Raw genomic sequence first — 15,817 nt, forward strand, 5'->3', positions numbered from 1 at the left:
TCATCTTCCGTTTGTCCGAGTCCGAGACGAGCGGCCTCAGGTAGCTTACTACCCCACCGGGCGAGACAAAAAGCTACAATCCTCGGGAACGGTGATTACGGCCGATCTGGTCCTCCTGGGTTCCACACTTGGGGCCGGAAAGACACGCACCAGGCTATCCCTAGCTCCAGTCTCGGTAGTCCGGCTAGCCACCCTCGTGGCTCGAGGGATCGGGAGATGTCCGAAGCCAGCAGTTTCACCGGTAGCAGGAGGAGTGTCCGAGAACATGTCTCCAAACACATCCGACCTTGAAGCCTAAGTTGGGGAACTCGGAGTGGCCTCAGCAGCTTCGGCAAAGGTAGGGATCTCCGAAGTTGCAGCGGTCTCATGGTCGGGGAACAGGCCAATAGCCGTTGGAATTTCGGTCTCGGGGACCGGCTCAGTTCTTCGACCGGCTTCGGCGGCAGGTGCCTTCTCGGATCTTGTTGTCCTTTGCAAGGGGGTTTCTTCGGAAGAAGCATCACCTGAAATGTCAACGAATTCATTGGACCTTAGAGGAGTTAGGTAATGAATTTCTTCCCCACCTGTGTGTTGTTGACACCCAATTTTGTCCCACCTTTCCTCCGAAATATCTATTTACGCTTCTAGTATTTTTGGCAACTTCAAAAAAATAATTATTTATATTTTACTATAATTATTAGCTTCTTATTAATACTGGCGTTTCATTATTCTATTGCAGTTACTAGTTATCATTATTATTCTTATTAATACCGGCGTTTCATTATTCTATTGCAGTTACTAGTTGTCATTATTATTATTATTATTATTATTATTATTATTATTATTATTATTTACCAGTATTATAATAATTCGCATTTTTATCATTTCAGCATTTTTACCAGCTTATGCACACACACCGCATTTATTTCTGCACAACTAAATAACAATATTTTATTTACTGTTGACTTTCAAAATATTATTGCACGGCTATTACGACGTCATATAATTTTATTTTTATCTGATTACTAATAAATACGTACTTTTATATCAGATAATGTTTCAACGCGCGTTAGCATATAATTAATTAAAATAGGTCTTTATTTAGAATTAGAAGCCCATTGTCACCTAAAATAATACCCTACCCATTAATAACCAACCCAATATCATTGGCCCATATTTTAATTTCATCAGCCCACTTTTGAGTCATCCGCCTGGCCCACTACCCGGTGACCCGACCCGATGTGCCCAACAACTTAATGAACCATTAGGGTTCTTTTACCTTTCAGCCGCCGTCCACCCTCTTCTCTCTCTTTCCCTTCCTCTCTCCTCCCTCTCCTTTCTCCTCTCTATGTCCGGCTAAAATACACCCTCCCTTTAGCCACGGACAGAGAAAGTCTCACCATTTCGGGCAAGTCTGAAATATCTCGTGCTAAGGGTGCTTTTTTACTACAAATCGAATTCGGATTGGTGGGTTCAACCACGATTTCTTTTATCATTTTTGTCGTTGCACAAAGCTTTAATTGCTTTTGTTTTCTTCTTTCTCTGTTCTGATTTGCTACTGGCATCTTTAACGTTCGGATTTGAACAAGAGTGTTTGAAAAATAATTAAAGTCCCGCCCAATTTTCAGTTGTTGAACCTCACAAAAACCCTAGAAGTTTCCTATATATAATCCTTGTCTTGAGTCGTTGAGAGGAGAGTTTTGAGGAGTCGCCATCGAATTCCCCTAAAAAATACAAGCTGCTCAGTCGCCCAAAAAGAAATTCCCTTTCAACATATCAATTTTCTTTTTTAGTAATCATAATATTTTGATATCAGTTTGAAGTACTAAATCTTTTCTTGTGGGTTTTCGCCCCCTTTGGTATTGGTCCGGATCTGAGTATATACAAACTCGGGGTTTGCGGTGGTTCGAGGATATCGAGATCTCCGCCTCACTTCGCTGCACCCGAAGCAGGTGATTCTCCTTTCCCTTTTATGTCTTTATTTCACTTTCCGACTTAGTGGTTCTGTGTTAATTCAAGTACTGCCTTGTTATGTGATTTGTGTATATAGTCTGAATCTGCGTATGTGTTAGAATAGTTGGTTTCCTGTTGTTGTTAAGTTTACCATGCACCATTGGTGATAATTAGTCCCCTATTTGGTTCAGGTTCTTGCTTGTAGTTGTCTTCTTACTTTGGTTCAGTTTAATATGCTTTAAGTTTGGTTGCATTTTTTGTCGTTCAGTAGACTTAAGACATTTAATCTGTTTAGCATGACTGGTTGTTATCCTGGTCCGTTTAAAGCATGTCTTTGAGCATTATATGAACATTTTTTTGTCTAGTCTAAATGCATGTCCTGTGCTAATATACTAGCATGATAAGAGTAGATAGTCGATCATTATATAATAAAGGCTAGGCATGATTGGATTCAGTTTGGTTAGGCATCATAGTGTAATCATTCCGCCTCTATCTTGCTGCTTATCTGAGTAAAATGGAATAAAGAACATAAGAAATAAATCTGTTTCAAGTTTAGGCGTAAATTCTATTAACCTGAAAATTCGGAGTATACGTATGAATTGTAGAATGTGGCATAATGAATTAGCCCACTGTATTTTAACCTAGCATCTTATCTTAATGTATATAAATATGTCCATTTGCAAATATGAATACCTTTGTCGAATGTCATCGCTGTGTGTGAATCAATGTTGTTGTCAATTGGTCCAATCAAGCATGTTTATGTTTAATTCAATCTTTCGATCAATTTGAAACTGCTTTGAATAAAGTTTGGTAAATTGAACTGGAATAATAGCATGGTCAAGATATGGCTGTTTCCCGAAATCTCGCTGTTTTAAGCCCAGTCTCTCGGCCTTAATTTGGGTAGAACAGTGGCTTAAATGGTTTGAATGCGGTGTCGTTAAAATCTGAATCTGTTGAAACCTTCTTTAACTCAAGTGGAAATTTTAAAGATACAAAGACCACCCTATTTTTGAACGCAACTGTTTTCCCTTTCAAATGATAGGATTTCAGTCGGGTTTGCGGGATTAGGTGTTGTCTAGGCTTTAATGACTGCTGAAATGATTCTTTCTGGAAACAACTAAAATATGAACTGAAATACGATGATGTTTTGCTATAGCTTTAGTATGGTAAGTCACTGACGGTGATCATATTTTTCTACAAATATTAGTGTTCTACTTTGTCCATATTAGAATATGAGTTGGTAAATGGGCCTAAATGCTATAAAATCCCTCCTGAACTCAGTAAATATTTGTATGTCATGTCTGGACTTGGTATGCATCATGAATTGGCAGCATACCCTTTTCTTTAGCTATGCACGAGTAACATATACAAAATGTCCTATTTGAATTCTTCAAGTAGTTGGATGTTACGAGTATACTTAGACTGGATCATATGCGTTTGGTGTGAGTAAACGTGTATGTTTGAATCTCGGGTATGGTTTGTTATCAATGTGGGTGTTGCATAAACTTTGTGTGCTGTTGTGAGTATATTTCAGTTGGTCATGTATATCTATGTATATTACCGGTAAACCTTTATGAGAACACATTGATAGGGAGGTTAGATTGGTCATTATGGATCAAGCTTGAACCCTCCCCGGTGTTAGCCATGCCTGGGATTCGTGAAATCCTTTGGAACTTGTGCAACATCGGGAGAACGGGGGCAAAAGCTTTCTGATATTGACCTTCTATACATCCTTATGAGTGTGTATACATGAGGTATACTTCAAATATACATAGAGTATACAAAATCTGCAGATCTGTTTGAGTTTATATTTTTACATGTTTAACATTATCCATTGATCGTATACTAATTCTTTTCCTTTTATTTTATGCATGACCTTCGCATACGAGTCCGAGGGACTCGTCTTCCGCATTCGGTGTTGGGCCAAGGCCCAACGAAAATATTATTCCCCTCTGTCCAATTCTGTCCACAGCAAGAATAAAATGTCTGGGCCGAGGCCCATGTTGCCTAATAACAGCAGCCCAATCCGCAGCAATATAAAAAAAAAACTGGGCTAGGGAGCCCAATAGCAGCAGATCAGCAGTCCAAAATGGGCTGAGCCCATTGATTATATTTGCTCTTCTATTTTATTTATGTGCTTCTAATTTGTATTATGCAGCTAACCCTTTACTTTGTTTTAGATGAATTATGGTAAATTAGTGGGTTAATCTAGTATAATGAGTAGTTAATTAAAATGGGAAGCTAGTAGTTAACTCCGTAGGTTTTTTTTTATTATTATTTACGTTATCTATAATATCTATCCTAAATTATTTACATTATCTTTAATATTTATCTTAAAATTATTTACATCATTTATAATATTTACTATTACTAGAATCATTAATTTCCAATAATGAGAACATGTGCCTTGAACTAGAGAATTACTTTCCATTTCTTTATCGCCTTGGAGATTTAACGTACCATGGACATGAAATATATGAATTTAGGTATTGTAGGTTGATTTAATCTTAATTAAGCATAGTTAACAAAAGATAGTAAAAGGATAAAGAAAACTCGTTAGCTATTTTGTATTTCATTTGTACTTCTAAAACGCAAAGTCAATTAATACCTCATCGTTTAGTTTGTTTCAAATATTTATTAAAACATTGCACAAACCCGCATTTTCTTCTACTTATATGTAAATTATCATATTTCGTAAATCTTATTTTGAATAGCATTATTTTACTTCCGTTTAAACTATTAGCAACATTTATAAACTTTATTTCAAATAGCATTCTAAAAATCTCCTTTTATGCAAATTATTAGTCCCATTTTAAATAGCATTATTATTTGAAGTCATTTATAAGTCCTATTATAAATAGCATTTAAAATCTTCTTTTATACAAATTATTATATTTTTCTACAAGTCTTATTTTAAAATAACATTACTATTCTCATTCAAAGTTTAACAGCATTTATAAACCTCATTCTAAATAGCATTATATTTAAAGCTTTTAGCAATATTTATAAGTTTTATTTTAAAATGGCATTTGAGGTCCCCTTTTATGTACATTATCATATTTTCTCTATAAGTTTTATTCTAAATAGCATTTTCATTTAAAGCCTTAATGATATTTATAGGTATTAGTTTAAACGGCATTATTACATTTTTCTTTTAAAACCTTAGTAGTACTAACAAACTATTTTCTTAAATTTCAAATATTATATTTGCGTCTTTAGCCCTAATTAATTAACCTAAGTCTGGCCGGATAACCGTAGTTACGGATCCTAGAGGATGCCTAACCCCTTCCCTTTAGGATAATTAGAACCCTTACCTAGAATTGAAATTTAAGCAGACCATTAACGGGTTTAGTTGCTTTACCTTAGTTAATAATTAGGTGCCCTAATTCACCTTAAAATCAATTAGGTGGAGACTCCTTAAAATAAAGCAAAAAATAGGAATCTCCAATATGTTGTACTCCAATTTGGACCCGGTTTAAATGGGGTATAACATGTGTAATGCCGGAGCTGAAGGTCCTTCCCCGGCTGAAGGAAGTGATGAAACAGTGATACCCTCCTCCGGAATGGAAGCCACGGAAGGGGCCACACCGATCCTCCGAACGAGGAGCTCGGGCTCTGTTTCATCCCTTAAAGTCCTAATGACGCTCCTCGCCCTCTTCTTTGGTTTCTGCCCTTTGTTTGAGGGTTTTTTTCTCTTATTGGCGGCAGCAAGGATACGGGATGTACCCGCTGAGTCGAACTCGGGTGCCAACGTAGCGGGTTCAGCTACTGATGCCGGTCTCAGGTCCACCGAGCCCTTGGGCAAACCTGAAAGCCGAAGATGTTACATAAAGGAGAGGTAGAAAAATGTCATGACTACCAATAGAACCAAAGTATTACCGTGGTTTTGAGTGACCCATCAGCCACGAGAAAGGAGTCCCCACATCCGAGTTTCTTGGGTATGTTGGCTGAGAAGAGCAGTAACCCATTCATTAAGGTTTCGGACAGCCGGAGGTATCCAACCCACGACTAGTATAAATAAGCGGACAAGTAGTGAGAATGTGGAAGAACTGAAGTTTGACAAAGCATTCAAAAGCAATTATTAGAAGAACTGGGACTTACGATTATCATTCCACCGCTCCGGACTTACGAAGGTGACCTTCCCCTTGGGTTGAGAAGTTGGTTCGATTCCTTGAGAAGAATCCGAATGAACGTCATGGGAGGTGGTTTCGGTGTTAGCAGACGTTTGAAAATATGGAAAAAGGAGAATGGGTGAATTCGAAAAAGAAGTTAAAAAATAGGAGTGAGGGAACAGTCAAGAAAGAATTCGAAATGGTAAAAGAGTAAGAAGAAGCAGCAGCAACACACTCTACAAAAACAGCTAGTGAAGAAGTTGGCAGAGTTGTTTCTGTTATCGTAATATAAGCAATGAATCAACAAGAAATATGAGTTGAAAGATGATGAAATGAAGAGAAGTAAAAGGAAGAAGTGAAGAACTGAAAATGGAGAGTGAAATAGATCATAAACTGAAAAAAATGAAGCAGTGGAAGACGTTATATAGACATTGATCGAGGCAGTTATAGATCCCAACCAACCGGGGAGTGCCACTTGTCCCATAATTAATAAGAAGTGACTTGAAACGACGTGCGTGACGGCGGTTTTCAGTGCTGACCATCCGGGATGAGACACGTGGCCGATGACAGAGGGACGTGACGCAACTGTTCCCGCCAAAATAAAAAGATAACAACGGACAAATGGAGCCACCGGTTTCTTGATTCATCCACTTCCCGTTACTCCGATAAAACTACGGTCCGGAAAGTGTGGGGACTATTTGTATACGGTAAAAATCGGATATATGCTAAACCAGTAAGACCGAAGATCAAGGGAAGAAAGAAGCAAGCACGAGCATGAAGACTTTCTTTCGGGACCGGAGGAATGCTTGAACCGAAGAAAGCGAAGAACATTGTTTGGTCCGGTTTCTCCATAGCCGAGTTGATCGTGGCCGTTGGCCCGGTTGATCATGGCAGTTGGCCCGGTTGATCGTGGTCGTTGGTTCAGATAATCCGTTATACAATTGCCACGCGTCAAGACCGTTACACAATTGCCAATCGTACGGGTGTCAGACCGTACGACCAACCTTATCCTTTTAGGGTTTTTCTTTATTCAAAAGGACTTTATGTTGTATGAGGCCCATAAGGCAAAAGCTATAAATAGGGGCCATTACCCTACTTTTGAGGGTTGACTTCTTGAGTTCTAAAACATTGTAATAGCAAAATATATCAAATCTCTCTCTCATTCTCTGATTTTGGTCCGGATTCAGTGTGTTCTTTGGCTTCGTTCAATCAAACAAGTACTCAATATATTATCTAATATACACATTCTGTACAAAACATCGATTGCTACATAGATTATCATTTACATATTCATATTTATCTTTCTTCAACTAAATATATTAAAGTTCAACCACATATCCTATACCTCATTTACAAATTCAATTGATTATCCAAATTCGGGGTAAACAAGTTCAAGAACCGATAGAGCAATATTTTTCTTACAAGTGTACCGTGTGCAACAAGTCTTTTCCATCTCATCAAGCCCTTGGTGGACACAAAGCAAGTCACCTTAAAAGCTCCACTGATGATAACAACAACCCTTCTACATCTACTTCTATGAACCCTAGTAGTAGTCGTAATAATTCCCACGAGTGTTCTATTTGTCACAAGTGTTTTCCAACTGGTCAAGCTTTAGGTGGACATAAGCACCGCCACTATGAAGGAAACCTTGTTGGTGGTAGCCATACTGTGACATCGTCGGAAGGTGGTGGATTAAGTTTCGCTGACTCTTCACTTTCAATGCCACACCCATATCGGATTCTCCAAAAATACACTACTTTTGAAGAATCCGACATACAAGTGTTGACAATTTTGAAGAATCCTAGCAGCATAGAAGGTGGATCGATACAAACAAGGCGGGACTTTGACCTGAATCTGCCAGCGTCACCGGAATTTCCATTTGACTTGAGTGTTGACTGTGAAGGAAACACCAACTTCTAGGTGAACAAGAAGTAGAAAGCCCTATGCCTTCAAAGAAACCGTGTTTATTGTTTTCGATAGCTCGGGATTCTCAAGGAAATTAAATCGAACTGTTAGCACATTATTGAACTAATGTTATTTTTTTCTTTTTCTTTTTTGAGAAAAAGAAACTATAGTTGAGAAAAAGAAACTATAGTTTTATTTCCTACTTTCGTTAGGACACTGTTTGTTAGAGAGAGAAGGTCTTTATATTGGTGTTGGACTTTATTGGTTATTCATTTGTTAAGTTGGATCATTGCCACAAGAATACAGAATTAATGGTATGGAATACAATTTTGTTGCTCTACCGGCCTTAGTTTGTTGGGGGAGTTTGCTAAAAGACCACTCTCAACACTTATTCTGACAAAAGGTCATAGGTCTCAAAGAATTGGCTAAAAGGCCACTATTTATGACATCATCAAATGAAGTCTCCCATGTTGTTACCTCTAAACCCAAAGTTCTAAAAAATACACAACATCGCCCAATCACCAACATTTAATTACCCCAATTTAGCAGCCCAAATTTTTTTGTTCCCTCAAACTGCAAGGATGCTCCCCATTTCTGCACTTTTCCGGCCAAATTTCCGGCTTTTCATCTGAAAATCAGTCCCAAACGACGGATTTCTTCCCCACTTCATTCATTGTAACTTAAATCTCTTAGAACTCATTGAAAAGAAGCTCGAATTATTTTCACCATTATTTTCAAAGCTCAATTATGAGGTGTCAATTCCGTCCCCGTCTACTGGTAGTGGAGTTTGTTTTTTGTTCTAATCCTCTTGTGGAGTCAATTCTCCATTAAAAGAGCCATATCCCTGCTGTTTTTTTTTGTCTGAATCTGGTACTGTTCTAAGTCTAAGCATCGAGCAATTATAGACCATAGCAATAGTCTATTATATCTTTAGTATGGAGTCTATTGGAGAATATGTTATAGTAGGTGGTGATTACATGGGTGAACGGGTGGAGACCCTAAAATGTTGGATTTGGAATTCTATGAGCAAGGTGACAGTGTCGATCGTCGTGCGTCGCAATGGTTCTATAACGATTTGGTTGAGAGCATAAAGGAAAGCGGGGAGTTAGATTGTGACCCCAGCGACTTGCACATTAGTTATATGATTAATGCTCTGCCCACTAGGGGAAAAACTCACCCTTCTTTCATAACGAATGATAGGCATATGGTGTTTTATATGCTTGATGTTGTTGCTAATGGTCGTAGGCCTGTTTTGAGAATAAATGTTGTTGAGAGGTCTCAAGCAGTATCAACATTAGCACCCCCACCCCCACCCCCACCCCCGTCCCCACCGCAGCCACAGCAGCCAGTGGATGCAAATTTAATGCAAAATAAGAGCATGGGTGATCATTCAATGGTTATGGATGATCATGATGTTGATACGGATGATCATGATGTTGATGTCGAAGAGTGTGATGGGTACCCAAACCAATTTGGAAGGGAGAGAATAAAGCGTATCCCTGACATCGCAAAATCTTTTAAGCCCAAAGGACGAGTAAAAGGAAGGAGAAACAAGTGCTCAATTTGCAAGGGAAATGGCCACAAGAGAACAACGTGCCGAAATAGAGAGGGATGAACTTGATGTATTTTTCAATGTATTTCATTGTGATTTTCTTGTACTTTGCAGTTTTTGGTTCTTCAATTAAATATTTCAGTGAATGTATTCCATTGTGTTTTTCTTGAATGTCAGTTCAACATTAATCAACTGTATAATTGTATATAATAAACCACGACTGTGTTCTATATATCTACTAGGTATAGTAAATAATAAACTTAATATCTAGTCTATACTAGATACCATATATGATATATATTCGCCTTTAAAGCTCATCGACTGCTGAACCGCCAAACACCACTAATTAAAATTCAAAAATCCTGTGGTTATGTCTAATCAAACCCAATATTAAACGCTACCTCCATGCGCATTGACACGTGTCGCTCACACATTAGCCGTCGATTCACAAAACCAAGGTCATCAGTCTATAAATCGCCTAAGCCTATTTCAAATACACCATCTCATCTCTGTCATCACAAAAAACTCCTAAAACCTTTCTGATCAACAATGGCGAGAAGGATTAGGAACAGAGCAAACCATCACCCTCAGTTCAGAGCACCACATCCTGAGTTGCTACTCCTCAGGAATGATTTCCAAAGGCTCTTTAGGGGCGTCGGCGAGGATAGGGAGCGGATTGAAACTGCCATCCGTAGAATCGCGCGCATCCTGCGTGTGCTTCCTGAGCTCGACGGTGTTGACCCCGATGCTCTGATGACCCCCCCCCCCCCCCCTCACCACCATCCCCCTAGAATATTAGTTTTAAGTATATTTTTGTATAAGCTTTCAGTGATGAAAGTGGTAGATGGAAGTTTTTGGACTTTCATCGCTGAAAGCTCTGGCTGGTGTATTGGGGTTTTATTTTGCTATGTAAAAATCCACCATATTAATGAAAATAGTTTATGTTATGATATTTGTGTTCTTGCTTTATTTTCTGCATACTGTTGATTTAATGTTGTTTGATGAGTCGATTAATAACCAAACAACTACCATATCTATAATAACCACAAGCTAAGTTGATTAATAACCAAACAAATACAATATCTATAATAACCACAAGCTATAGCCTCTTATAGACCATTGGTATATTATAGACCAAGTAAATAAAGGAGACCATTTTGGAATGAAAAGCTTGGTGAATGTAAAGCTCATAAAAATAATTATTTTTTTTTAAAAAAAAAAGTCAAACCCCAAACTGCATAAATCTAAGGTACCGTGGATAGTTCTATAATATACCAAAAGTGTATAATCGCCAACGAATATAGTATATTATAGATTCCGTAGTTTGTCTATACTCTACTGCAGTTGATATGTAAACCAGGCTACTATTTGCCTAAAAAGGCTATAATTAAATTACATAAAATAAATAAAAAGACTTGATGCTATTTTAACACTATATTAACACTTTATTACATCATATTAGAGTCTCCATCCATTATACACATAATGCAAAGATCTTCAGAACAAGTAATGATCCTTAATCATCAAATATTTGCCTAAAAAGGCTATAATTAAATTAAATAAAATAAATAAAAAGAATTGATGCTATTTTAACACTATATTAACACGTTATTACATCATATTAGAGTCCCCATCTATTATACACATGATCCAAAGAGCTTTAGAACAAGCAATGGTCCTTAATCATCAAATATTTGCCTAAAAAGGCTATAATTAAATTAAATAGAAAGACTTGATGCTATTTTAACACTATATTAACACTTTATTACATCATATTAGAGTACCCATACATTATACAAATGATCCAAAGATCTTTAGAACAAGTAATGGTCCTCCTTGGAACAAGGTTGTGCTTTGAGAACATTAGCTTATTGTCAGACTTATGGGATAGTAGTGTTATGATTACCATTATTTATTCTAAAGATCTTTGGATCATGTGTATAATGTATGGGGACTCTAATAATAATAATCAAGTGTTAGCATCAAGTCTTTTTATTTATTTTATTTTATTTAATTATAGCATTTTTAGGCAAATATTTAATGATTAAGGACCATTGCTTGTTCTAAAGATCTTTGGATCATGTGTATAATAGATGGGAAATCTAAGATGATGTAATCAAGTGTTAATATAGTGTTAAAATGACATCAAGTATTTTTATTTATGTTATTTTATTTAATTATAGCCTTTTTAGGTAAATATTTGATGATTAAGGACCATTACTTGTTCTAAAGATTTTTGGATCATGAGTAATATAGTGTTAAAATAGCATCAAGTATTTTTATTTATTTTATTTTATTTAATTATAGCCTTTCTAGGCAAAGATTTGATGATTAAAGACCATTACTTGTTCTAAAGATCTTTGGATCATGTGTATAATGGATGGGGACTCTAATAATAATAATCAAGTGTTAATATAGTGTTAAAATAGCATCAAGTATTTTTATTTATTTTATTTTATTTAATTATGGTCTTTTTAGGTAAATATTTGATAATTAAGGATCATTACTTGTTCTACAGATCTTTGGATCATGTGTATAACAGATGGGGACTCTAATAATAATAATCAAGTGTATAATAAACATTCAATACATACTCACAGTCGATAATCATAAACATTAACTAAAGTCTATAATAAATAAAAGCACATTCAAATCCACAGAGCAACAACACAGTAAAATACAAATGTTGCAATGCTCCAACATTGTCATAAATTACCACTTACAAAAATTTGCCCGTCCAAATTCACAAGGCAACAACACAGTTGTCATAAATTGTTTGTTAAAGTAAAAACAGTTAAAACTAAGCAATAAAATTATTTGTTATCATCCACCACACACAAATTAATTGTTTGTTACAATCCAAATATCAAATTACTCCTTGATGGAGTCATTAATTTCCTCGACAATAGTCGACACAGCTTTGTCAGCGTCAAACTCAACATTAGCTTCATCACTGGGGACTTCTTTTTCTACCTCAACTTCAGCAGCAGGGACTTCTTTTTCCTTCTCTCCTTCAGCTGCAGGGATCTCGACTTCAGCAGCAGGGACTTCTTTTTCATTCGCAACTTCAGTAGCAGACTCCTTCTCAACTTCAGTAGCAGAACATCAGCAGGGAGACCTTGATCAGTTGGCACAGAGAGATCTTAAGGACTTGGCACATGGACATCTTGAGCTTTTGGCAAATTAACATGTCGAGCAATTGGCTGATCAACATCAACCTCAACCTCACCAGCAACTTCATTGAGAGTCTCCTTCTTCTTCTTCTTCTTCTTCGCCTTCTCGCTCTTTCTAATTCTTTCCCCCTCAACATAAGCGACAACAACCTTCAAAGACTCCCCAATCTTCTCTACACACTGCTTCATTTGCTCATGCTCCACTTGCCCTCTTGGTGCAGCATGACCCATAGATGTCCCAACACCAACATTATCTTTTGCGGTTGAATTACCACTAAGATCTTCCGAATGATTATCCTCGGCCTCTTGAGTATAGTCCTCATCAAAATGCTCCATGGACTTCTTCCCCTTCCTACTAGAAGCCTTCGAGGAATTTTTTGGTGTAATCAAAACAGTCACGCCTTCAAGTTCACGCTCTAACTCATCAATGATTGGGTCATTAATTTCATCATCATATGGCAACAGATTTTTCATGTAATCCTGCTCCAACTCACGCTGTAGGGATGAGGTAAGGGCGCACCATCTACAAATAAAGAAAACATTAACATTAAGCTTATCTTTTTGCTAAAAAATTAATAAGAGACTCCAAATTTATACCTCGATAACTCCAGCTCTCTTAAATGGATCTCCTTTTACGAATCGCTCCATTTTCTTCATGTGCCACCTAAGAATCCTAGGAATAGGGAGAGGAACCTCCTCTGATTTCCTAGCATTCCTTCCAACTGCAGGAAAAGCTTCATATGCCCAGACCTGTAATCACAGAAATAAAAAATGAGTGAAAAATAACAAGACACAGTCTATACTCTACTGCACCATTGCTCTAATAATATTTACCATCTACTACACCAGTGGTCTATAATATTTACCATGAATGCCCAGGGGAATCCATAGAGAGCATATGATGCAACCCTTTTCTCCGCGTGCTCTTGGTGGTGCTTGGGAATGTCTATCTTGTTCTTCAAGTAGTCCAGAGTGAGTTCAAATGATTCCGTTCCCCAAGGATAGCTACTGAAGAACTCCAAATCGTCTGCCATTTTTATTGTGTCGTGATCCACACCCCTCGACACATCTTTGGCAAGCACTATTGTATGCATAAACCACACTAGACAACATTTGAGCTTTTCTTCTTTGGTCAGCCTAGGCCCTCTGATCACCGCCAACAGCTTTTCTGCACAAATCTTTCTATCGCGACAAGCTTTTGTGCAAAATGCTGCCCCTCTCTTAACTGCCCTTTCCTCTCTAGTTCGGCTGGGATATGATCCACAATTTAGACCAGTGATCAAAGCAAACTCATTCAAGTCAAAACACACGGGCTTGTCATTCACCAAGAACCGCATCTTGCTTTTCTCCTTATGAACCGCATGACGAAGAACCGTATAGTGCACCAACATTCCATTGAATCTATTGAAGTGTTCTAATATTTTTCTTAAGTGAACAAAACAGGAATGCCTGAACATTTTCCTAAGTTTATGATCTTTTATCAATGTTTTAAAATTAGCAAGCAATATCAGCCTACTCCTAACCGAAACTTTTGCTGGAAGCGATTCGTAATCATCTAGTCAATTGATCAGACCATACTTGTTGACGTCAATTGTCCTTGCACAATATGGCAACGACAAGGGATCAGCATTTTTATCACCGGCCACCAGACTCCTCAGAAACATGGGGATCACCTCTTTCACCTTCCTCGACACTATAAACATCACTATTTTCCTCCGAGTACGCTTCATTTTCAGGTTCTACAGTTTTTGTTCTTTTACCTTCTCGGCTAACTTCTCTACCTTTTCTTTTTCTATCGTCAGATGTGTCCCGAGAACGGGTTTGAATTATGTGCCCCCCTTTTCCTCTAGTTCTAACCACTTTTTATAATCTATATACAAACAACATAGTGACGTTGATCAACCACAACAAAAAAACAAGAATAATCGACCAAAAGTCTATTAATAGACCATACTTTACAAAAAGCAAAAACAGAAAAACAAAGACCGAAACAAGCAAAATATTTAGAAATAACACATATTTCTAGCAAAAAATAGGCTAAACTTCCAAAATTTTGGAAAAAAAATCTCAACTTTATGAACACTAGGGTTCTATCGAGTTCGTAAAATAATAACAACTTGCATGGGAAAATGGAGCTCTAAATGCTCTGGAGGAGTTGCTAAATTAAAGACAATACCTGGAATGGATTGCAGGAACGTTACCAAGATAGAGGGAGAGGGAGAATTTGATGGAAACTTCAATTTTTTTAGCGGGAGTTGGGAAGAAGTGAGGAGAGAGAAGAGGCTTTTGTATATTTTAATAATAAGTGAAAGGGGGACTTAAGTGTATAAATTGTAAACTCCAAAATTTTTAAAATTATAAAGTGACCCCGGGGCCACAACCCTTAACCCTAAAATGAAAAAATAAAGGAAAAAGAAAATGAGTGGCCCTTTTACAAATTAAACTAAGGGAGTGCCTTCAAACCCAAATACTCTCTAGTTTGTTTGGTATTACAAATTGAGAGTTTTTTATTGGTTTCTCAATGTGTACCGGTATTTATAACAAAAGGTTATGAAATTGTTATTCGAATTGAATTTAACTTATCAATATTCATTGTATAAGTGTACCTTAAAAAGGAAAAATTATCCAACGCTCATGTGTGTTTGTAAGGTGGAAATTGCGAGACGTTGAAAACGGATGGCGGTGCATGCAACTGCACGACGTAGAAGTGCTAATCATTTAGGTGATTGGCCCATGTGGAGTTTTATCCATATCCACGTTCTAGCCATTTATTATCAATACCAATTAAGTCACGAAGCCCCTCATGTTTTGTTTAATCACATCTTTTCTAGAAAAAAAATATGAGAAAGAAAAAGAATTATGTTATAAAATAATAAATCAAAAGAATAATATTGTAAAGAAAGAGAGGAGAGGAGAGTTCTTTTGTTTCTCTTCAGGGATGGTATTATAATGAAGGAGAACCCCTTTATTTATAGGGGAAAAACTGACTTGATCCCAAATTACAAAGCAAAATTATTCTCTTAGAGATAGACATAATAAATGATATTTATCTATAACATGATAGACATCCAAAACAAAAGATATACTATATCTATAACACTCCCCCTTGAATGTCTATTTGAAAGATAATGTGTCTCATTAAA

At 37.0% G+C, this 15,817-nt stretch overlaps 1 protein-coding gene across 1 annotated transcript; it reads right to left on the minus strand.

The window, feature by feature from the left end:
- Positions 1-12,372: 12,372 nt before the first annotated feature.
- On the minus strand, positions 12,373-14,404 carry LOC132608052 (uncharacterized). Its single transcript, XM_060322128.1, has 5 exons — positions 14,253-14,404; positions 13,541-14,075; positions 13,272-13,424; positions 12,653-13,169; positions 12,373-12,590 (listed from the first exon to the last, which is right to left on the minus strand). The coding sequence occupies exons 1-5, from the start codon at positions 14,402-14,404 to the stop codon at positions 12,373-12,375; spliced, it is 1,575 nt and encodes a 524-aa protein (XP_060178111.1).
- Between the last annotated feature and the right edge of the window lie 1,413 nt (positions 14,405-15,817).

Source organism: Lycium barbarum, chromosome 8 (assembly GCF_019175385.1).
Source record: "Lycium barbarum isolate Lr01 chromosome 8, ASM1917538v2, whole genome shotgun sequence".
NCBI classification, from domain to species: Eukaryota; Viridiplantae; Streptophyta; class Magnoliopsida; order Solanales; family Solanaceae; genus Lycium; species Lycium barbarum.